Below are 23,549 nucleotides of genomic sequence, written 5' to 3'. Positions count from 1 at the left end.
GGGTGGCAGTATCTTCTATTTCTCCCCTAGAGAAAGAGCTTGTCTTGGTTTGTCACGAGTCACCTCTGTTCTTTAGATACCTGAATATATGTGAATTCATTTTATTGTGGGTGGTAGGAGGGATTTAATGGTTCCTAACACTTGTTGAAAGGATCTGGGATCTGGAGAGGCAAGCAGTAGGTATTGGGGGCAGAACCCCTGGCTTTGTGGGACTGTCAACTGTTGGGAGTAGGCAGCTGTGATTTGGGGTTAGGAGGGCAAAATAGGGGGTCCCTATGGGATCTGCAACTTACCTAGATGGATGTAGGGATAGTGGCACCCCTCCCATTCATAGCTCCTGTTCCCACTAGCAAGGCAGGTGTGGAGGGAAGCTCGCAGGGGCTTTGGAGCCTGAAAGGAGAGGCCAGAGAAGGGTGAGAGGCAGGCATTGCACCCTAAATCCTCCAGACCCCACGAAGGTCATTCCAGTGCAGGCTGGGCTAGCAGATAACACCCCACGGAGGCCAGGGCTCTTACAAAATGCCTTGAGTTGTCTCCAAATCCAGGTTGTCTGTGTTGAGGCCAAGCTATGATGGATGGGGTCCTTTCCAGGCCACAAGTCCTATCTTGGAACCCAAGTCTTAAGAGAGCTTTCTTCCCTCAAAACACAATTATGATTTCAAGGGGAAGGATGAATTTTCTCAGTTCCCCTCACAGTTGAACCAGCAAGAGCCAAAACAATGCAAGTCAAATGCCCTGAAAGGTGCAAAACTATTTTAGGCCAATGTGAGTCTGACTCCTTGAAACCAGTTTTCTTGATGGCTGCTGTAAATCTGTATTCAACTTTGTGTGATGGTTAAAAAATAGCAATCAGAAGGCTCAATTCCCCATGTATATGAGCTTCCAGACCTGACAGAGGATCCAAAAATATGTCAGACTTTTTCTGTTTTCCTTTCCCCCAAGAAAGTCCAGGTTGTACAGGAAAGACAGGAGGGTGTGGATGTACAAAAATGACCTGTCAAAAAGCCATGTGGGTGCTCAGGTTCTTTGGGGGAAGTTCCGAAGTTCTCTGTAGTAATGACTTTGGGAACCATTAGGGTGGCAAGGTCTGGAGAATCTTTCTTTTCTTTCTTTCTTTCTTTCTTTCTTTCTTTCTTTCTTTCTTTCTTTCTTTCTTTCTTTCTTTCTTTCTTTCTTTCTTTCTTTCTTTCCTTCTCTCTCTTTGTTTTGAGCTTTATTGAGGTATAATTGTCACCTAGTAAACTGCAATGTTTGAAGTATACAGTTTGATAAGTTTGACATACATACCCACAAAACTGTCACTATAATGTCTGGTTATACCTAACATCCCCCAAATCCCTATTTTTAAAACAAATTTATTCTCCAGTGCATCCATTTTGTGATCTATGTGCATAAAATTTGTGCCAGCCTGATAGGGTGTGCATATGTGATTTTTTTTTTTAAGCACAATCTAGGGAATTGTGTGTTCGAATGTACATGGATCTAAAAATCTATGTCTCTAAATACACATTTGGATACATATGTATTTGATGACCACACAATGGGTTCATACACAGAAATTTCTGCTTTTTTTGTTTCTTTGCTGGTTGGTCAGGAAGCTCAGATGAGCTATAATAAAGGTCTGTTTCATCAGCCTGACTGATTCCCTGACATCCAGAAGGGGGATTTCGCAGGAGACAACTTTCTGTTCTCCTCTCCTGCTTCTCACTTACAGCATACTGAAAGCACCTATTTTCTTTGTCAGGAGCAAGTCCAAAGCAGTATGATTTTCCCGTCAAGTTCAGGGCCCCTGCAAACCTTTCCTGCATGGATATATGATGTGTGATTTAAATAAGCGGGCCAGGGTTGCACGTGATTTGTGGACTCAGTCTTGATACTTTATTGTCCCACCTGGGCTGAGTGTTGAGACTTCTGACTTCATGGGTAGAAACCAGCTGAGCTCTTACTCTCCATCCAGTAGGGTTAAGGTGTGGACTCTGGAGCCTGACTGCTCAAGTTCAAATCCATTTGACTTGGGGCAAATGACTTCACTCCATTTCCCCATCTGTAAAATGGGGATAATAAGAGAACTCACCTCAAAGGGTTATTGTGAGGATTAAATGAGATAATCCATGGGAAGTGCACAAGATAGGGTCCAGTACAGAGTTAGGGCAGTGTGTTAGGAATGATTGATTGGGTTGTTGATTGACTACTTAACCGATCTGTTTATTATTAATAGGATATATCACTCCAAAATGCAGACTTCAGAAAGCTCTTTCCTACTCAATGTAACTCCTTCCCTGGCTATTTTAGAATCTGAAAGCTTGAGATTTTTAAATAAGTTGTTATTACTGTGGTCGAGGAACAACTGCACATGTTACTCTTTGTGGTTTAGTTGGCTCATTCCCTGATCGTGTCGTCAATTCAAGGACTATTTGTCTAGCATTTTGCTTTGGATAAATGAACAGGGAAAGAAAAGCAATCCATGTGATTAAATGGCTAGGACAATTTGGGAAAATAAGAGCCATCATTTCTTTGGTCAAAGGGCTCAGTGCCTTCAAAATGATCTTTCTCCACTTGGAGGCACTAAGTGGAGGCAGGTATGTGGCAGGGTTCATTGCTCAGGCTGCAGTCAGATACCTATATACCACAGAGCTCCTAATGACTAGACATATTTTCTTACCCCAGCTGTGATCTCAAGCTGGATTTGGGAGTTATTTCCCCAGATGGTTGACAGCTTGAAAAAGATATTTAAAAACTCAAATCTTCCCCAGCGACGTTCATTCTGTGAAACACGTTTTTGTAAAGTTTTCACTGCAGTTGTCAGCAGCTCCAAGGGCAATCCCTAGAAATATTTAGGTGTTAAAAAAAGGTCACGTGGGCATTTCATTTCCCTGTTCTTGCAACAATGGCTGTGTATGCGAGCACAAGTATCCCCCGATATTAACTTACTTTGCCATTAAAAGGCATTTTCCTCCTGCTTAAATCATTGTGTAAGGAGTCTGTATTTATGAGGTATGAGCTCTCTGGTTGGGACCAGGAAATGAACCCTTAATAGAGAGACATAATTAAGATTTTTGGCCCTCGTGAGGGTTTTATTTTTTTATTTTTTTTCAAAAGCAAGAATTCACAACAATTATTCTCATTAATTTTTACAACCTCTGTCTTACTGGTGGGAGCTGGCATTTATATTTGTTTTCCCCCACCCCCAGCTCTCCCGCGGATATCCGGTTTTATGTTGATTTTGAAGGGAGCACATTTGTATGGTGAATAGAAGTTGGTTGCAGTGGGGCTTTTCCGTAGAACTCAGGCAACCAGGTGTGTCAGTTTGTGTACTCACAAGCTACCAGGCAGTGTATCAGGCAGGGCATTTCATAAATAGGGTTATAGTTTGCGAGCGGACATGTACAAAATAAGGCAGATATTCTTCCCTGCGGATAAGCACGTTTGTTGATATTTCTTGATGGTATACAGTAGGCCTGTATACTTAGTCTCCAAAAGAAGTTGTATGTAAGATTGACATGCCTAAGCACACATGTAGTAAAGTGCTTATTGTATGCAATCTTGTTTTTGCAAGCTAAGGTGATAAGCGTAAGAACATGAAGTGTAAGGAATGGGTTTGAGCAAAAGGATTTTGCTGATAAAATAAAAGTCACCCTTTTCTTTTTCTTTTTCCACGGGGGCAATTTCTTATCCTGACTTCTTGGTGGTGCAGCAATATTGCGGACTGGGTGCTAGTTCCACCCTGATACCGTGTCCCCACTGTCTTCCCCATTTGCTTCCCTGACTGGATGAGGTGTGGTGGGTGGTAGTGAGTAAGGATTTTCCCCACTCCTTCATGTTTGTATTTATTTATTTATTTATTTATTTAGAGAAACAGTCTCACTCTGTCACCCAGGCTGGAGTGCAGTAGTGCAATCACAGCTCATTATAACCTGGAATTCCTGGGCTCAAGGGATCCTCCTGCCTCAGCCTCCCAGAGTGCTGACATTACAGGTGTGAGCTGCCATGCCCAGCTAATTTTTCTGTTTTTATAGAGATGGGGTTTCACTATGCTGCTCAGGCTGGTCTATCCTTTTTTAAACAATCTATTTTTTACTTAACTTTTTGTTAGTTCCTTTCTTTTTTAAAGATTTGTGGTCAGTTAGGTGGCATTTTATTGTGACAAAACCTGAGTGAGAAAGAAAGTCCCATTAGCTGATGGGCTTTTAGAATCTTAAAGTAAGAGTGGGTTCAGGAGTGCACAGCTTAGAGACGGCTGCTCAGAAGGATTTGATAGACTTTTTTGCACATTCTGAAGAGTCAAGACAAAATCTGCAAGCTGCAGGAATGGGAAAAGTTTTAAAAAATGAGGGAGAGAGGAATGTGTGTACACACACACAGACACAGACACACAGACACATACAAAATATATACACCCATTGTTCTAAAGTTTCTAAAAAGTTTTTAGAAAACTTTTTTTTAGAGCAATTTTGGGTTCAGAGCAAAGGTCAGTGGGAAGTCCATGAAGTTTCTATACACCGCCCTGTTCCCACACATACACAACCTCTCCCACCGTCAACATCCCCCATCCAAGTGGGACATTTGTTACAATTACCAACCCGTAGTCATATTGTCACCCAATGTCTCTAGTTTACATTAGGGCTCACTCATGGTGTTGTACATTCGATGGGTTTGAACAAATATGCAATGATGGCTCTGCACCTGTGGCTCAAGTGGCTAAGGCGCTAGCCACATACATCTGAGCTGGCAGGTTCAAATCCAGCCCAGGCCCGCCAAACAACAATGACGGCTGCAACCAAAAAATAGCTGGGCATTGTGGCGGGCGCCTGTAGTCCCAGCTACTTGGGAGGTGGAGGCAGGAGAATCGCTTGAGCCCAGGAATTGGAGGTTGCTGTGAGCTGTGATGCCATGGCACTCTACCAGGGTGACAGCTTGAGGCTCTGTCTCAAGAAACAAAACAAAAAAACGAATATGCAATGATGTATCCCCACCATTACCATATGATACTGAGTATTTTCATTGCCCTAAAAGTCTTTGCCTCATCATCCCTTCCTCCCCTCAATCTTTGGCAACAACTGATTTTTTTATATTACTCAGTTTTGCCTTTTCCAGAATGTCATATATTTTAAAAATGTTCATTAGATTTATTTTTTATTGTGAACACACACACACATATACATGTGTGTAGTAATACATTAGTTATAGAGCCTTAGAGTTGGGGGTCAACTCTATCAGTCATCTCTTCCAAAAAACAGAACAGACAAGAATGCCTCCCTTCACATGAAGAAATTAGAGGGTGCATTCATTTGTTACTCCAGTACAGTTTTTCAAAAGTCTATAAACTACTGGATTAGGTGAGATGATTTTTAGGGATACTTGGCTATGATGAAATCACAGAGAAAGTTGTTCTCTTTTCAATTATCTCATTAGCCTTATATCAGAGAGAGAGAGAGAGAGTCTTAGTTCAGCAGTAATTTGCATTAAATACTTCTCTAAAAGTGTCTGTTCTCCTCTTGCAATAAATAGAAGACAAGCTTTAGGCCTCAGTAGAGGCAATTTGATATGTTGCTTTTCTTTTCATTGAATAGCAAGTGATTCTAGTTTGCCATACAGAGAAGTGATATAATGTGAAATAAATTTAAAAAGTGGTTTGATTGAAATAAAAATATTAAGCAAGCCAAGTGTATGGGTACTCAGCAATGATTGTGAAGAAAAACCTTGAATGACTGAAATTTGAGTCACGTTGGCCTGGTGTCTATAACATGACTCCATATATGAAAATTTAGTTCACATGCAATTTTTAGCTAACTCCACATGGATGCATTCTGTCACCTGGGTCTACTACTGTACATTCACGCTAATATAATGTGTTGATGGTTTAAATTAAAGTTCTGGGCCTGGAACCAAAATGTTCAAAAAGACCCTGTTCTATTACTAGGCTTTGTGCACTGCCACACAGATTCCTAAGACAGAACTCTCTCTTCCCTGTCCAGGATGTTAACGGGATCTAGTGTTGTGAAATAATTACAATATATGTTATTATTATGTGTGTTGGTGTTTATTTTATTAGGCACCATTTCCCACCTGAGCTAGCAAACTCTATCTGTGAAACTATGAAATAAACATGCAATGAGGCATTGTAGGATTTTTGAAAACAATAATCACGGCATGTTTTCTCCAGAAACACATGATGGGGCTACCCCTTCCAAATGGAGATTACCACACGGCCGGATGTGCAACGGCGCCAACAGGCCCGACTTTCCAAGGGGACGGGGCCCAAGTGTTGAGGCCTATTGTGTTTGAAACATAAAATGCCAAGATTAAAAAAAGGAAGGAAGGAAGGAAGGAAGGAAGGAAGGAAGGAAGGAAGGAAGGAAGGAAGGAAGGAAGGAAGGAAGGAAGGAAGGAAGGAAGGAAGGAAGGAAAAAGAGAGGGGGGCAGTAAGAGAGAGAGGGAAGGAAAGAAAAAGAGTGAGAGGGAGAGAGGAGGGAAGGAAGGGAGGGATGGGAAGGAAGAAAGAAAAAGGATAAAAAGAAAAAAGGAAGGAAGAGGGAGAGAAAGAAAGAAAGAAAGTTAGTTAGAAACCCAGCCAGAATGATGTGGAGTATGACTCCAATTAACGGGCAAACCAAATCCAGGTTTTTTCCCCCTTTTAAAAGTCTGATGAAGGACATTTTTCAAAGCCTTCATTCGGATGAAGTGGCGGGTCCCGTTGGCGTGCCTAGCTTAATTTGCTTCTTTTGGTTGCCAGAGGTTGCATTTCCATGACATTTATTATTAGCTTATGTCCTGAGGTGGTCTTATGGCAATCAAGTGAAAACCAGCTCCCTCTCCCCCTCTTTCCTTCAGATCACGCAATTAAAGATCGAGAATAATCCCTTCGCCAAAGGATTCCGGGGCAGCGATGACATGGAGCTGCACAGAATGTCAAGAATGCAAAGGTAGGACGGTGCACTGCCCAACTCCCTCACCTGCACACAGCCCCCAACTAACCCAGGTGACCGGCAGCAAGCTGGTACTTCCCTCCACCAGCCTTCCTGCCCGTAGAGTTCCAGGCCCAGAGAAATGGGGGGAGAAGAAGCTCCTTCTTCCTCACTTTCTGATAACCTCCCCGTGTGGTCTATGCCATCAGGCCACCTAGAGAGTGACCCTTCTTGCATGGAGAAGGTCCCTGAATTTGGTGTTCTCCCGCTGCCTAGGGAACAAACCCACGACATTCTCTGTTCTATTTTTGCTGTCTCTTACCCTGTAGTGAAACCTTTTCTCTTTTTCTTCCCTTAAGTCACAGCTGGTGAATGCTTTCATTTTTGGCAACAGCTCTTGGTAAATGAAAGAAATGTTAATGGCTTGATTTCCTGGGGGTAAAATACAGACAAACTTGACACCATGTGGTGTCCAGGGCACTGGAGGATTGGAAGCTGGTGCTAAAAATTGCTCAGTATTTTTACATATCCTGTGGTCATAGTCGCTGATATGATGAATAGAAGGGCTTGTAGCAAATATACTTAGTGGGAATTTGGTCCGATTTGAAAGTATTGTACAAGCATTGCCAATTTTGTCGAACATTTTCTCTACCTCTTGATGTGTTTCCAGAATAACTTACCATATGGCAAGAGAATTAGACATACATCTTGATTCCTTTGACCAAGAAGGGCTTTTTTTCTCTCTTTCTTTTTTATTTCTTTTTTTTTTTTCCTTTTGGTGAGTTTAGTGTTTCAAAATAAAATGAGGTCATTTCGGATGTTTTTCCTTGTCCTTTCCGGAAGGTCTGAAAAGGGAGAGTCAGGAAGATAGACAGACATACTTATTCACAAAAAGTTACAAGAGACCTAAGAAAGAGAAAAGGAGAAAGGCCTTAGCTTTGTGGTTTTAACACTGGATTTCGAAATACATGTCATGGAAAAATTGCTTTTAAGTAGCAGGCTTACTGGGTCTAATTTTGCATGCTTTTAAAGAATAAAGCCAGGCACAGTGGTACTTACCTGTAGTCCCTGCTACTTGGGAGGCCGAGGCAGGAGGATCCCTCTGAACCCAGGACTGTGATTATAGCACACTTCAGTGAGGCTGAAGGGTGCTATAATCACACCTCTGAATACCCACTGTACTCCAGCCTGGGCAACATAGCAAGATCCCTTCTCTAAAAAAGTGTTTGTTTTTGTTTTGTTTTGTTTTTTGGTAGAGGCAGAGTCTTACTTTATCGCCCTCTGTAGAGTGCCGTGGCGTCACACAGCTCACAGCAACCTCCAACTTCTGGGCTTAGGCAATTCTCCTGCCTCAGCCTCCCGAACAGCTGGGACCACAGATTATTTTTGAGTGTGCACACATACACCACACCCCTATGCATTTCTGTGTTCATAATTGGTCTCTCTCAGGGGTGGATTCATAAGGTGTTTTTTGTGGCCAAAAATAGGCAAATTCTTAGATTATTATTTAAAATGTTTTTTTTTTTTTGCTTTTGTTTTAAGCATCTATATTTCAAAATTGGAGTTTGATTTAATCATGTGGTCTATGGAAAAGTTGACAACAAATGTCACATTTTAGCTGAGATGAGTCTAATTATTTATGGATCCCTAGCTAGGCTCAGAGTGCCAAGCTTTTGTTCCCATCCCGTTCTGATGGTTATTTGCTATGGAGGTAGGTTAGTTATTGCTAAAGTCATGTCCCGGTCTTACAGGTCCAGGTCCAGGCTGTGGACCTCTCACCTTTTCCCTCCTTCCCACGAGGTCAAGAGCAGGGAGAGAATAATAGGTTTAGAGTGTCTCCAATCAGCCTCTCAGACTTACCAGTTACCACGTCCTACTGAGTCAACCCTTTTATTTTCTGGTGAGATGGAATTTTGCTCTGTCACCCAGGCTGGAGGGCAGCGGTGCAATCATAGCTCACTGCATCCTCAAACTCGTATGCTCAGGTGATCCTTCTGCCTCCTACTCCCAAGTAGCTAGTACTACAGGCACTTGTACCACACCCGGCTAGATTTGTAGAGATGGAGTCTTGCTGGGTTGTCCTGTCTCAGCCTCCCAAGTGCTGGGATGACAGGTGTGAGCCACTATGCCAAGCTTGATTCTACTGTCGTGGTATATCTCAAAATCTTCCCCCTTGTCCTGCAGGCTGCTAAGTTCAGCCACTACCATCCTCACTAACCATAGCTTCCTAACTGACTTAGACCCAAATTCAGTTCTGTTCCCCTCTGGGACTTTTCTCCAGTCAGCTGCCAAAAAGATCTTTGTAAAACACAAATCAGACAAGGTCACACCACAGAGAGCACTTGGGAGCCCCCAGACTCCTTCATTTCGTTGACCAGGCCCTTTCCGTCTGACCTGGCCACTCCGCCAGCTTACCCCTCACCAGTGTCCCCTAATGTTTCAGTCATGCTAAGGGATATGCTCCTAAGCTGTGTTTCCCCCTTTTTTCTGGCCCTTTGAACTTACCTTTGGTCTGCCTTTAACTCCCTTCCCCTTACCTGACCACCTTCTAACAGAAGACTCTGTGGCTCCAGCAGAAGACTTGGGAGTCTAACAATCCTGGGCTCAGTTCTTGCTCTGCATTCATTGATATGTGACCTTGGGTAGGTGATCTAACCTCATGGAGTGTCAGGGTCCTCATCTGCAGAAGGGACACGGTAACTGTAGCTTCAGCGTTCCAGGATTTCTCTAAGATTTGATGAGAAAACACTTAGAGAGAGGTTGACTCCTAGTCTACATTCAGCAAAATATGCCTCATTTCAGGGAAAACTCCCCCATGACTCCCCATTTTCCCCTCTTCAGAATTTATTTTGGGCTATAGCCCCATCCCCCAGGTTGCAGGGGGTAGTGACAAGAGGGGAATATGGCTCTCCAGAGTCAGCCGTGATAATGGCCCAGCCTGGCAGGAACGGTGGGCTCACTGTTAATCTTGTAATCCTGTTTCCTGTCCTCCACACACCCAGTGACAGCTGGCTCTGGGAGAAAAACAGGAGGGATGAAATTTCCTTTAATTCCAACAATTGGAAGAAGGGAGCAAAGCGAGGCAAGGGAGAGCTAAGCATTACCTCAAAGTCAGTGCACATAAATAACCTTGGATTTGCTTGGTGACTGTCTAGGCACTCTTGCTGCTATCTCTTAGCCCAACTCCCTATGTTTGGAAAATGCAGAAGATGTCTTCATTATTTTCCAACATGCATTTTATGGTTTCTGGTTACAGGAGCAATCACTGGTTATTCTAGAAACACGGCAGCCATGGAAATGCACAAAGGAGAAAATAAAATCATGTAAACATTCTGGCTCTAGCAGACCAATGAAAAGGTGTGCCAAGGTTATTTAGAAAAGTTAATCTGTGGCTGCAAAACATCTTATCCTAACAGCCAAACTTTCTCCACACTGCGATCCCCCTAGACTGGTGACGATGGGGTTGGTTTCAGATGGTGCACACACACATCAGGCCTGTGATTTCACAGATGTTATTGCTTAGAATGAGACTAAGTTCTAAGGAAGACAAGAAGAAAAGAAAGTGGGAGAAATTTAATGCTGATTAAAGAGAAACTATAACCAAATAGAATAGAGCTGATAGCAAGATTTCAGGACCACTGTCAGGATAATATGTGAACAGCAGAAATTTGGAAAATACACATAAAAGCTCAACCACTTGTTAAACAAGCTTTGGGAGCACCATTGCTTTTAGGAACAATCTAGGCCCTGGTTTTTCATAGCACATTCCCGTCTTTGAACTTTGCTTCCATTTTTCAGATGTATCCAGACGAAAGTATCCAGATTGCACGAAGGTGGAGGATGGGATTAGACCCTCCATCAAACTTTTTAAACAGAGGGCCAATTCACTGTCCCTCAGACCGTTGGAGGGCCAGACTATAGTTTAAAAAAAAAATTATGAACAAATTCCTATGCACACTGCACATACCTTATTTTGAAGTAAAAAAACAAAACGGAAACAAATACAGTCACACCACTTCACGTGGCCCACGGGCCGCAGTTTGAGGACTCCTGCTCTAGAGGGCATGCGATTGGAATCTCCTGGGAAGAAAGGTTTTCTGGAAGTCTAGAGGACTAGCTTAGGGTCATATTCTGAAGATCTCTGAAAGCCAGCTGGAGTGGCATTATGACAGGTGCTGCTGTGAGGAGAGTGGCCCCTAGAAAGCATATAGTGCTGGAGATAGCAGGGCTCACAGGAGGCCTCATCTGGCCTAGACTCTCCCTTTTGCAGAAGGGGAAACTGAGGCCCAGAGACTCATTTAATTATGGAGTTTTTGATCTGTTTCTTTATTCAACTGACACATTTATTAAGTGCTTATTATATGCCAGGCACTGGAGATACAGAGACAAATCAATATGCGTAGGAGCAGGGGCCACGGATGGAAAACGGGCTCTGGAGCCAGGTCCAGGCTATTGCACTGAGGAGCTGCAGGGCTCCCCTGCTCCACGGAGCATCTGTTTCTTCATCTGTAGAAAGGGAGGTGATTGCAGAGCCTCCCTCTCGGGCTGTTGGAAAGATGAAATGAGCTAATGCGTGTGTCTGGGTTACTATTGCTGTGTCACAGATGACTCCCAAACTTAACCCAGACGGAAGCCCTGGCTTCCCAAACTATCCCGCCTGCTTTCTGTCTATGCTGCCAAATACAGATCAGCCAAAGCAGGGCTTTGGGGTACCCTACCTCCTGAGACCACTCCTCTGAAGGGACAAGAACTTACAGGCAAGCTCAATCCTTCTGTGAAGACTTCTGTGACTACCGAAGTCCCCAGGTTGCATTCAGTTGCAATCTGTTAGCCCCCAGCAATGTTCCATAGTATTTCTTATGGTAGAGAGACCAGACAGGGCTGGTTCCCACTGTGTGCAAGATGAAGCAAGAAGGCATTTTCGTTTTGTTTGTGATTTGTGAGCCAGGCATTTGGGAAGGACTCAGCTGGGAAGTTCCTGCTTGAAGTCAGGTGTTGGCTGGGTACAAGTATCTGAAGGCAGGTCAGGTGAACAATGTCAGCTTGGCACAATCCTATGACCCACAGTCTATTCTGGCTTTTGGCTGGGATCTGAACTGGCTGTCCACTTGAGCAGCTGAACATGGCTTCTCCATCCAGCATGGCAGACTCGGGATACTTGGGCTCTTCACTGGTGGCACAAGCTGCCTGGACTTTGCTTGGTATCACCTTGGAAATCAGACAGTGCCACTTCCACTGCATTCTGTTGGTTGAATGTGACTCCCTAAGGTGGGCACAGATTCAGATAGGAGGGCAAGGATCCCTTCTCCACCTAAAAGGAGTGTCACAGAAGGTGCCAACATGTTCTAATGACATCCCAGCATCTGAAAGCATTTAGCACAACAGCCGGCCCAGCCTGACACTTGATCACTAGATGCTGAGACATAGTCCATGTCCTGGTGAAGCCAGGTGCAGGTGGCAGCTCGTTCAGATGCGGAGGCCTGTGTGACTGCAGCTTGTTTTCTTCAGAGTGGAGAGAACCTCCTTTCTGCTCTACTGGCCCATTGCTTGGCTTCTTTTAACATGAAATCCAAGAATGGGAACAAGCAGCGGCAAAATACCTCCCCTCAGTGCTTCTTGCTTCACTGGGCACACAGTGGCCACGAGCAATGACTGGTCTTTTCACCCTAAACAGTATTTATGGGCCGTTCTCGGGGGACTAGCAGATTATGGCATGGGGGACGTGGATGGACACAGAGTTCTTCCTTGCTCTTCAGTTGCGCTGCAGATGCATTGGGCCAGGTAGCCTGTGGAGCTGGGGTACCTTGGGGTGGGGTTTCTGCTTTAACTGGCCTGGGCTTTGTGCCATCAAAGCAGAGTGGAATATTCAGAGCCCAGGAAGTCTCAGCTAGACTGAAGCCCGCTTCTGAAGCTCAGCTACGAACTCCTGAACATCAGGGGAAACCTTCACACTCACATTGGAAAATGACCATTCTCACCCACCTCTGCGGGGGCCAATATTCAGTCCCTCCATCTCGTTGCTCTAGAATGGAATAGATCTAAGACCCTCTTGAAAATCCAGTTAAAGCAAGAGACCCTCTTCAAAACTCTTAAAAATAGAAAAAACATTCCAAGAACGTCAAAGGATTTATAGGGTCTTTGACTCCTGAAAGGTTGAAATCTTTCCCTTCTCCTCTATCTCTTCCTTCCTGATTTTAAATTTATTTTCAACTCCTAGCCTCAAGTGATCATTTTTGTCAAACCAAAGGCTTAGCACTGGCCCGCATGTCCTCAGGTTTGTGGTTAAAGGTAATCCAAATGCCCAATTAACAAGAAGTGATTTTCAAGACAACGTTCTGGAGACGGTATTAACGCCCCACTTACTGCTGGAATTTTGCCCGGCCACATGGCTTCCTCCAGAAAAGCATGCATTTATGTCAAACAAGAGAGTGGTTGTGTTTGGGAAGCTGAGACAGCCTAAGTGAAGTTGTACAATCAAGGTTTGTCTGAAGAGATTCTGTCTCAGATCATTATTGTCTGTCAAGGGCAAGGACGCTCAGAGCAGCTCCCACTGGGCTGCCATGTTACCTCTGCCCTTCCTGCCCACCCCCGTCCCAGCATCCCAGCTCTGCAGGGACAGTGCTGGAGCAACCCACTCACTCCTCCACATTTTACCCCCATCTTTATTGTGGCATAATTGACAAAAGTCATAAATATGTGAGTTGTACAACACATTAAAGTTCTGATACGTGTAAACACTGTGACATATCTACCCCAATCAAGCTTATTTATGTGTTTGTTGGCTTAAGTTGTTGCCATTTTCTTTTCTTATGTTTGTGTGTATGTGTGTGCGCACGCGCGTGTGTGTGTGATGAGAACACTTAAGGTCTACAAGTAAATTTTAAGTAAATAATGTATTGTTAACTCTATCCATGTTGCTACAGTAGATGTCTAGACTCACTCATCCTGTGTAATTGAAACTTTGCACCCCCTTGACAAACATCTCCTCGGCCCCTGGCAACCACCATTCCACTCTCTACTGCTGTATGTTTGACGATTTCAGATTCTAATGTAAGTGAGGTCATGTGGTATTTATCTTTCTGTGTCTGGCTCATTTCACTCAGCATAATGTCCTCCATGTTGTCCCAAATGAGAAGATTTCCTTTTTTTTTTTTTTTTTTAAGGCTAAATAGTATTCTATTGTACATGTATGCCTCATTTTCTTCATTCATTCATCCATTGATGAACTTTTGTTTCCATATCTTGGCTCTTGAGAATAATTATACAATGATCATAGCAGCACAGATATCTATTTAAGATATTGATTTCATTTTATTTTGACATAGACCAGGAGAGGGATTACTGGATAGTATTATAGCTCTATTTTTAATTTTGGGGGCAACCTCTATACTGTTTTTCATAATGTTGTACCAAACAACATTCCTACCAACAGTGTAACAAGGGTTCTTTATTATTATTATTATTATTATATCATAGCTGTGTACATTAATGCATTTGTGGGGTACAATGGACTGGTTTTATATACAATTTTAAGTACTTGCAACAAACTGGTTAACATAGCCTTCAAGGTTTCTTCATACCTTCCCCAACACTTGTTATCTTTTGTCTTTTTGATAATGGTCATTTTGACATTCGTGTAGCTTTGATTAACATTTCCCTGATGAGTAGTGAAGTTGAGCATTTTCTCATATACCACTTTACCATTTGCATGTCTTCTTTTGAGAAACGTCTGTTGAAGTCCTTTGTCTATTTTTAATGTTATTATTATTATTTTGCTACTATTACTATTATTTTGCTACGGTTGTCTGAAATTCACCCGTCCACTTTGAGGCAGCATTTCTCTGACCTTTGGTAACTATTACCTGGAGGAGCTTGTTAGAAAAGCAGATTTCTGGGTCTTACCTTCAGAGATGCTGAATCAGTGCCTTCAGACACCTGTCAGAAACCGCCCTGTAACAAATTCGCTCCGGTGACTCTGACGGAGGTGTCCCTTCTTGGGGAATCCCTTGGCCCTAAAGAATGAGCAAGGACATGCAGGTGGACGCATTACCTAATTTTCTGGAAATAGAGTCCGTATGTATGTGCTCAACTCCAGCTGAACATCAGAATTACCTATAAGACTCCCTGCCCCATCCTAGTTTTATTATGAAAAACTAAGACTTTGAGAAAGCGCGGAAGAATTGTATAGTGAGCACCCACATACTCACATACTCATACTCATACTCATACTCATAAATTTTTCTCTTTTTTTTTGAGACAGAATCTCACTCTATCACTCTGGCTAGAGTGCCCGGGCATCATAGTTCATAGCAATCTCAAACTACTGGGCTCAAGCTATCCTCCTGCCTCAGCCTCCCGAGTAGCTGGGACTACAAGCCCACACCACCACACCTGGCTAATTTTTCTATTAGCCTTCCCAGCCCCTCCTTGCCTCCTCTTCTCCACCATAGGCAATATATGTTCTAATTTTTTGGCACTATAGATCAGTTTCTGTCTGTTACAGGATTTTATATAAAGGGAATCATACAGTGTGTATTTTGTGGAAGGCTTCTTTCTCCCAGGGAGCTTTTAAAACTCCCAATGTTTAGGCTGCTCCTCAGAACAGTGACATCAGACTCTCAGACGGTGATCAGTATTTTTTTTTTTTTTAATTCTCCAGGCAATTATAATACATAGTCAAATTTGAAACCCACTCACTTGCCGAGATTTCCACCCCCCCATGTCCCAAGTCTTGTAGTTCATAGCCTCATATTAAAATTTAATTTTTTCTAGATACCCATTCCCCTATAGGTTTTTTTTGGGGAGCAGACTTTTATATTAGCACACAGAACGTTTGCAACTTTGCCTTAGGTTATCACTTGAACCGAAAGTCACCAGGATGTCCTTGACATACTTCTGCTCAACCAGTGACCCCCGCATGATTTCCCTCAGAACAAAGGAGGCCTCAAGACAATTTCTTTGAGGACAGACAGCAGTTTGAGAAATGTCACTGAGTCCAGGCCTTTGGAGCCTCCCAGCTTCTAGAAGAACTGAAGCCAGATTCAGAAGCTCCACCACCCCAAATCATAAAAAAAAAAAAAAAAGTGGTCAAACTGGCTGAAATTTTTAGTTTTATAAGACCAAACTAAAATATTCAGCTGTTAATTCAGTACTGGACATCTGCTAAGACAATTTGACAAACTATTACTGTGAACTTATCAAAAGTTTAGCTTGGATTGACTTTTATTTTTATTTATTTAGAAACTTATTTTTATTTTTATTTTTATTTTTTTTATTGTTGGGGATTCATTGAGGGTACAATAAGCCAGGTTACACTGATTGCAATTGTTAGGTAAAGTTCCTCTTGCAATCATGTCTTGCCCCCATAAAGTGTGACACATTTTTAGAGACAGGATCTCACTCTGTTACCAAGGCTGGAGTGCAGCCTAGAACTCCTGGGCTCGGGTGATCCTCCCACCTCAACCTCCCGAGTAGCTGGGACTATAGGTGTGAGCCATGCACATGGCTATTTTTATGTTCAGCTTGTGTGTAGTTTTTACATCCAACTTTTACCTCTGTGGCTTGCAACTGTTCTGTGAGATGCTCCCCCCCACCCCCAACCATTTCATGAATAGAGAAACTGAAACAAAAGGAGATGTCACCAATTATCTAGGTCAGGACTTCGCCCCATGATTACAGAGCTGCCTCTAATGTCAATCAAAACCCCTTTTTGAATCGCAGACCCATTTTGAATAGCTGATGCAAGTCTGGACTTCTTCCTAGAAAAATTGACCAACTAAATATTTGATATTTGGGGCATTCACAGACCATTCAAAGCTATTGCAGGGTAAGAATATCTGCTCTAAAATATAATAATGTGTGATTTACAAACTATTGTTTACTGAGCAGTATGTTCACAGTATATGCTAAGCCGTCCCTTGCATCCTATCACTTTAGACCCCCAAGAGGTGACTATTTTATTACCTCCATTTTACAGACAGGAAACTGAAGGCTGGAAAAAGGAAGAACCTAGTTTGGACCCCAGGGGCCAGGTTCACGGCTGGATTCTGAAGGAAGGCACATCCACAGAGCCTGACTTCAGAGCCTGAACTTGAAAGCTGCCACTGTGATGTTATATTCTCTAAAGACTTAACTAAGGTGACTCAAAGCCTCAAATCAAAATTGTCATAAGAGATGGGTGCTCGAGGCCAGAGAGAGGGATGCTTTTGAGTTTCTTAGCACCCCTTAAGTCATATAGCCCTGGTTTTGATCCAACACTGGAAAATGTACATAACCTCTTTGTGACCCCAATTCTCATCAACGAGGTGGTTCCATGCCCTTCTTCATCCTGCTGCTGTGGTGTGAGCCGACTAAAGGAGCCAGCAGTTACTTATTATTTGCACTGTCCTAAATCCCGCCTGGGGCATGCTGTGTTCACGTGTGTTAGATCAGAATAACTTCCCCAAGGATGTCAGAAAGTTAATGCATCAAGAAAGCTTTCAAGGGGTTGTATGGCCCTTTGTAAAAATTTTAATCACAGGTTCGGTGCCTGTAGGTCAGCAGCTAGGGGGCCAGCCACATACACCGGAGCTGGTGGGTTTGAATCTAGTCCGGGCCTGCTAAAAACAACAATGATAACTACACCCAAAAATGTAGCTGGGTGTTGTGGTGGGCGCCTGTAGTTCTATCTACTTGTGAGGCTGAGGTGAGAGAATTGCTTAAGCCCAAGAGTTTGGGGTTGCTGTGAGCCGTGATGCCACAGCACTCTACCGAGGGTGACATAGTGAGACTCTGTCTCAAAAAAAAAACCACAAATTAATCATAGATTAAAAGCCTAGTGAGAAGAGGCATTTGCTCCAAGAGAATTGGGACCTTACAGTCCCTAGCCTTGGCCCAGTGTGCTGCTTTAGTTGTTTGAAAAAGGCTGCCGAAAATTGGGTAAGCATCACCAGAGGAAAACCAAACCAAACAACAGCCCAACACACCAGCGTCTCTGCCACCTGCTCCTGTGAAAGGACCAATTCAGTCGGCTGCGGTGGAAAAGGTTCTCCGGGGTGTTCGTTAGTTGAGGCAGGCTGAGGATGCAGTTTGGCTGTGCACTTCAATATTCCCTTGTAACGTTTTACAACCCAGACTCGGCGACAATGGCGTCCTTCATTGCACTCGCTCACGTGGAACAGAAGGTTGAGGGGGCGAACCTGGGAGAAGCTGGTCTGGGGGCTCTGCCCCCCAGGGGAGCTGGGATCCTCAGGACTCCACTTGTGTCATGTGATCAGCCCCAGCTCTGCTGGCAGCTTGTCCCTGGGATGCAGGTATAGCTGGTTGATACAGCAGAGAGCATTGGTGAGATTTGACATTTGGTAAGTTAAAGGTCACAGGAATGGTAAGATTGACCAGTAGATCTTGACATTGCCCTGGTATAGCCAGCATCCTTTATATAGCATCCTTTATATAGGTTGTGTTTGCTGAGCAGTTGGTGTGCAGGAAACAATTCTCTATTGTCAAGAGTTAGTTAGTTGACATAAGTGTTGGAATAGAACTGACAGGGGATGGGGTGGGGGAAGCTAAGCTTTACCTCTTAGCTGGGATAAGTTGCTTAACCTCGCTGAGCCTGCATTTCCTGATGGCTAAAGCAAGTCTAATTGTGCTGAATGAAATGAAGTTCTTGTCAAGATAAAATAAGAGAAAGCAGATAAGTGAACCAGTACAGTGACTGGAACATCAGGAGCAGTATGGACAGCTGCAGTGGCTCACACTTGTAATCCTGGCACTTCGGGAGGCACTTGAGGCCAGGCGTTTGAGACCAGCTCGAGCAACAGCAAGACCCTGTCTCTACTAAATATAGAAACATTAGCCAGATGTGGCCGGCGTCTATAGTCCCAGCTGCTTGGGAGGCTGAGACAGGAGGATCACTTGAGCCCAGGAGTTTGAGGTTGTTGTGAGCTATGATGATGCCACTGCACTGGAGCCTGGGTGACAGAGTCAGAAAGACACTATTAAAAAAAAACAACAAAGAACAGTATGGTTGATGAGGAGGAGGAGAATGAGGATGATGGTGATGGTAAGGATCTAGCTCTCCATTGCTGCCCACATCCCCAGAGACACACAGACTTTTCCCTTTCCCTTTCGTTCTCTCCTGCCCTCATTTCTTCCATGACGCCTTTGAGTTGCAGAGGAAAACAGTTTATCTTCTCATCACAAGGACTTCAGAGATTTCTGCCATATTGGCATTAACCACGTTCCTTTGATTGTTCCCTTGGCTGATCTGTCAGTGAGCTCAGGGAACATCACCCCGCTGTTGTTTGCTTCTAACCTTTTCTCCTCTTGGTTGCCTATAATCTTGTACCTACTGGGGAGTCACTCGACCCTCTGTGCCCACATTTTGGCTCGTGATAGGTGGGCCAGGGGACATTGCATTTCAGGCACTAAAAGAGATGTTCATGATTGATGGCAGGGATGATGTTTCCAAGCTCCTTAGAGAGAAACAAGCTGTGAGGGGCAAGTGGTTATTGGCGTAATATTGCTTTCCCACTTCTGTGAGGGTTAGTAATCAAAAGCAGAATTTGGCCTTTCCAGAGAGTAATTTTGCAATTTGGCAGTGCCGGAGCGGAGAATTCCACAGAGTCCATTGATACATTCTCTTGTAAATTCTCTCAGCCAACAATTTTTGAGGGCTATTTTCTTTAATTAAAAAAAAAAAAATCCTCATTAAAAATGTAAAACCAAAAGAGATTTTTCCCCCTTCCTGTTGGTGCTCTGACAGCCCAGTACTTGAATTAAACAGACCTAAATAGACTCTCCAGCAAGCTTGGACAACTTTTATAATGTTTTATTGTTATAATTTTTCTTCTTCTTTTTTGTTTTTTTTCCATTACGTAGCTTGAACCACAAAGCGAGAGCTATAAAGCTAATTTCATTCCTTTCAGCCTCTTGGCCCCAGAGGGAGATTCTGATTGCTGAGGCTTCTCAGGGTGGTTCCGGCTTTGGTTCTGAGATGGCGCGTGCCACAGGACAGCTGGGCCAGGGGACCCCCGGGTTCCATGAGGGTGTCTGCAGCCTCATGGAAACTTGGCAGATGCTGCATGTCCCCTGCCTGGCCACTCTGACGTGCTTTAGCATGACAAACAAAAACAGGAGCACAGGGTGGGGATGATCACACCCCTGAGGGACACGAGAAATGGGAAGGGAGTCTGGGGCCCTAACCCCCTGGCTCCCCTAAGCATATTAAAAATTGAAAGAAGCAATTAGGAAAAAGTCTAGAAGTAATTAGGAGATGGTTGAGTTTGAATTCTGGTTGTGTCTCTTTTTTTTTTTTTTTTTTTTTGCAGTTTTTTTTTGGCCAGGGCTGGGTTTGAACCTGCTACCTCCAGCATATGGGGCCGGCACCCTACTCCTTTGAGCCACAGGCGCCGCCCTGTGTCTCTTTCTAGTGTTGTGATCTTGGGCAAGTTGCTTAATCTCCCTGAACCTCAGTTTCCCAATCCATAAAATGGGAACAAAACATTCTCTATGTCATAGAGTCACAGAAAGCAAGAAATGGGATAATGTGGCATCCTTCAAAATGTGTTATGTGCAGCCCTTTGCACGTTAGATGATTTTAGGTGTTCTCTTTAATTTTAATAGTTAAACATGTGTTTTAATTGTATTGAAGGAACTGTAATTAGTACTGCAAACTCATAATTTTACAGATGTTATCACTTATGGTGAGGCTAAACTTACTTGGATAAAAGGTTAATTTCAATTACATACTAGGTTAAAGAGTAGGTGGTTATGGGTCATGGCAACAAAATCGACAGACTGAAGTTTGGGATTTACTGGTACAGACTCCTGGGCAGGGGCTCTTAACCTCCTCAAGGCAAGGGCCTCTCTAGTGTGTTGAAGCCTATGGATCACTTCTCAGAATAAAATGATTAAATGCATGAAATAACATACATAAGTTATAGGGGTGGAAGGAGGATGGGAACGACATAATGGGTACAATGTACATTATTTGGGTGATAGATACACTAAAAACCCAGACTTCACCACTGCAGACAAAGAATTCCAAAGTGCAGCCCAGGTGAGAACCTTGGGGATCCTATTGAAATACAGATTATGATCAGTAGATCTCGGTGGGCTTGACCTGCATTTCTCAAAGGATCCCTGCTAACAATCGTATTGCCAGGCACAGTCACACTTTGAGTAGTCAGATCATTTTTTCTCCTTCACATCTGTTTTTGTTTGTTTGTTTTGCAACAGGGTCTCACTCTGTTGCCCAGCCTAGAGTGCAGTGGAATGATCATAGCTCATTACAGCCTCAAATTCCTGGGCTCAAGAGATCCTCCTGCCTCAGCCTCCTGAGTAACTGGTACTATAGTCATGTGCAACCACATCTGGCTAATTTTTCTACTTTTTGTTGAGATAGGGTCTTACTCAGGCTGGTCTTGGCCTCAGTGATCCTCCTGCCTTACCCTCCTTAAGGGCTAGTATTGCAGGTGTGACCCACCACACCAAGTCTCACATCTGTTTTCTACTACCACATTCATGGAAAACATCTTCACTTTTTTTTTTTTAATTTTTTTTTCCTTTTTATTTTTTTATTGTTGGAGATACATCTTCACTTTTTAAAAAGAAACTCTTTTATATTTAAGGGAAAATAGGCAAATATTTCCTTGAATTGGCCTGTGATTTCTTTGATTTAAATAAATTACAAATGGATTAACAGAAATACATGCAAATAAATTGTAATCTTCAGGGAGTTCAAAATAAAGCATAATATTGTAAGAAATAGCATTCTCAAAATTCAGAGAATTTGAGGTCAGTGACTAAATAGGGTAAAGATAGTAATTCAAATTGTGGATTCTCCAATCAAACAAATCTGGGTTCAGCTTCCAGTTTTGTGACCCACAGATGTGTCCCCCAATATCCCTAAGCCTCAGATTTCTATATGTAAAATGAAAGTCATCACAGGGTTTGTTTTATGTATATAGTCAAGAAATATATCCAAAGCCTATTTGATGGCAGGTGCTATTCAGAGGGAAGCAGGGTAGCTGAGAGGCTTACTTATCACTAACTTATAATATCTTTGTAAGAATAAAAGTGATACTGCGGGGAAATTGCTTAGCATAGGGAATAACACAAGAGGGCTGCCTAAGAAAAAGTATGTAAATTACAAAAAAAAAAATCACTTCTATGAAAATGGAGTTGCATTTTGATTTTTCATTTAAATGAGTATGTAACAATATACGCACTTTATAAATGCCATGTCCAAGACTCCTTGTCCCCAGCCCAAATGTGGGGTGTTGGGTGTTGCCGTCAGGCTCATCTCCTCTAACGTCCTTGGATGTCTCTCTCTGTTGTCCCTTTTGTCCTTAAGTTGCCTGTTGTCAACTCCTCTGCAATCCCCACCTTGTTTCCTTTGGGGTTTCTGGTGCTGTTTAGCACCTCTTTCCTTTTTCCCAAGAGAGGTTTCTATTGAAGCTTCTGAGGGAAAAAAATGGGGATATATGGTACGAAAGCTGAGGGTAAGAGAATGTGGACCAGACTTTGAACACTTTTGAGGATGCTGTACATAGGATGTTGAATTTTTTGCATGCCCGAGTCAACACTGAGGCTCCCAGGACTGTGTCATGGATGGACACACAGTCTGGAGGTGATGGAGATGGGGCTTGATTGGGGAGCTGCCTAGATCCCATGCTGTGGCTTTTATCTTTTATCTTTTTTGTCTTTGTTCTTCCTTTTTTTCCTTCCCTCTGTCTCTCTCCCTCCCTCTGTTCTCTTTCCTCTAAAATAATAACAATCATGAGGGCAGTTGCCATTTGTTGAACACTTACTGCGTGCCTTGTACCTTTCTAAGAAAGAAGAAATTAACTCCTTTCTTCTCCCCACTACCATTTGAACTGGAGACACTTCTAATCCATGTTTTACAGGAGGGAACCCCAATGCCTGGGGAAATTAAGCACATCAGTGGCCACAAGAATGACAGCTCTTAAGGAAATTCTAAGTCATAAGTAGCAATCTATTCAGATAAGAATAACCCAGGATCACATCTGACTATACTAGATGGTCAGCTGCTATGTTTTACTAATTTGGGACAAAGATCTTAGTCCTGTTTTAAAAACAGACATCCAGAGGTTAGTTATGAATAACTGCTCAGCACATCTAGCTCTTGAATTAAAAAATTCAAAGATGTATAGACTAGGCTGACATATTTCAAAATGACATGAGGGTTTTCTTTTCTTTTTTTTTTTTGAGACAGAGTCTCACTCTGTCACTCTTGGTAGAGTGCTGTGGCATCATAGCTCACAGCAACCTCAAACCCTTTGAGCTCAAGAGATCTTCCTGCCTCAGCCTCCCCAGTACTACAGGCACTCGCCACAATACCTGGCAATTTTTGGAGATGGGGTTCCACTCTTGCTCAGGCTGATCTCAAACTCCTGAGCTCATGTGATCCACCCACTTCAGACACCCAGAGTACTAGGATTATAGGTGTGAGCCACCACACCCAGTGAGGTAAGAGGGTTCTTAACTGGGGGTGCTCATTTATCTTTCTGCATATGTTCAGAACTATTAGTCAATCTACTCATCTAGTTTAGAAGGCATGATAAGTGCCTAAACATATGGCCGTGAAATATGATGGACATAAATATAACTGGATCAGTTCACTCTTCACAATTCTGCTGGATT

General features: G+C 43.1%; 1 protein-coding gene across 1 annotated transcript in view; it reads left to right on the top strand.

Annotated features, from left to right (window-relative positions):
* Positions 1-23,549, top strand: part of TBX5 (T-box transcription factor 5) — a 46,609-nt gene that overhangs the window by 10,837 nt on the left and 12,223 nt on the right. The window contains exon 7 of the mRNA XM_053588467.1: positions 6,832-6,923. Coding sequence (XP_053444442.1) covers positions 6,832-6,923 — 92 coding nt within the window. The remainder of the gene's footprint in view (positions 1-6,831; positions 6,924-23,549) is intronic.

Source organism: Nycticebus coucang, chromosome 4 (genome assembly GCF_027406575.1).
Source record: "Nycticebus coucang isolate mNycCou1 chromosome 4, mNycCou1.pri, whole genome shotgun sequence".
Taxonomy (NCBI): domain Eukaryota; kingdom Metazoa; phylum Chordata; class Mammalia; order Primates; family Lorisidae; genus Nycticebus; species Nycticebus coucang.
The sequence above is the reverse complement of the archived record's forward strand: the minus strand, read 5'-3'. Positions and strand labels throughout refer to the sequence as shown.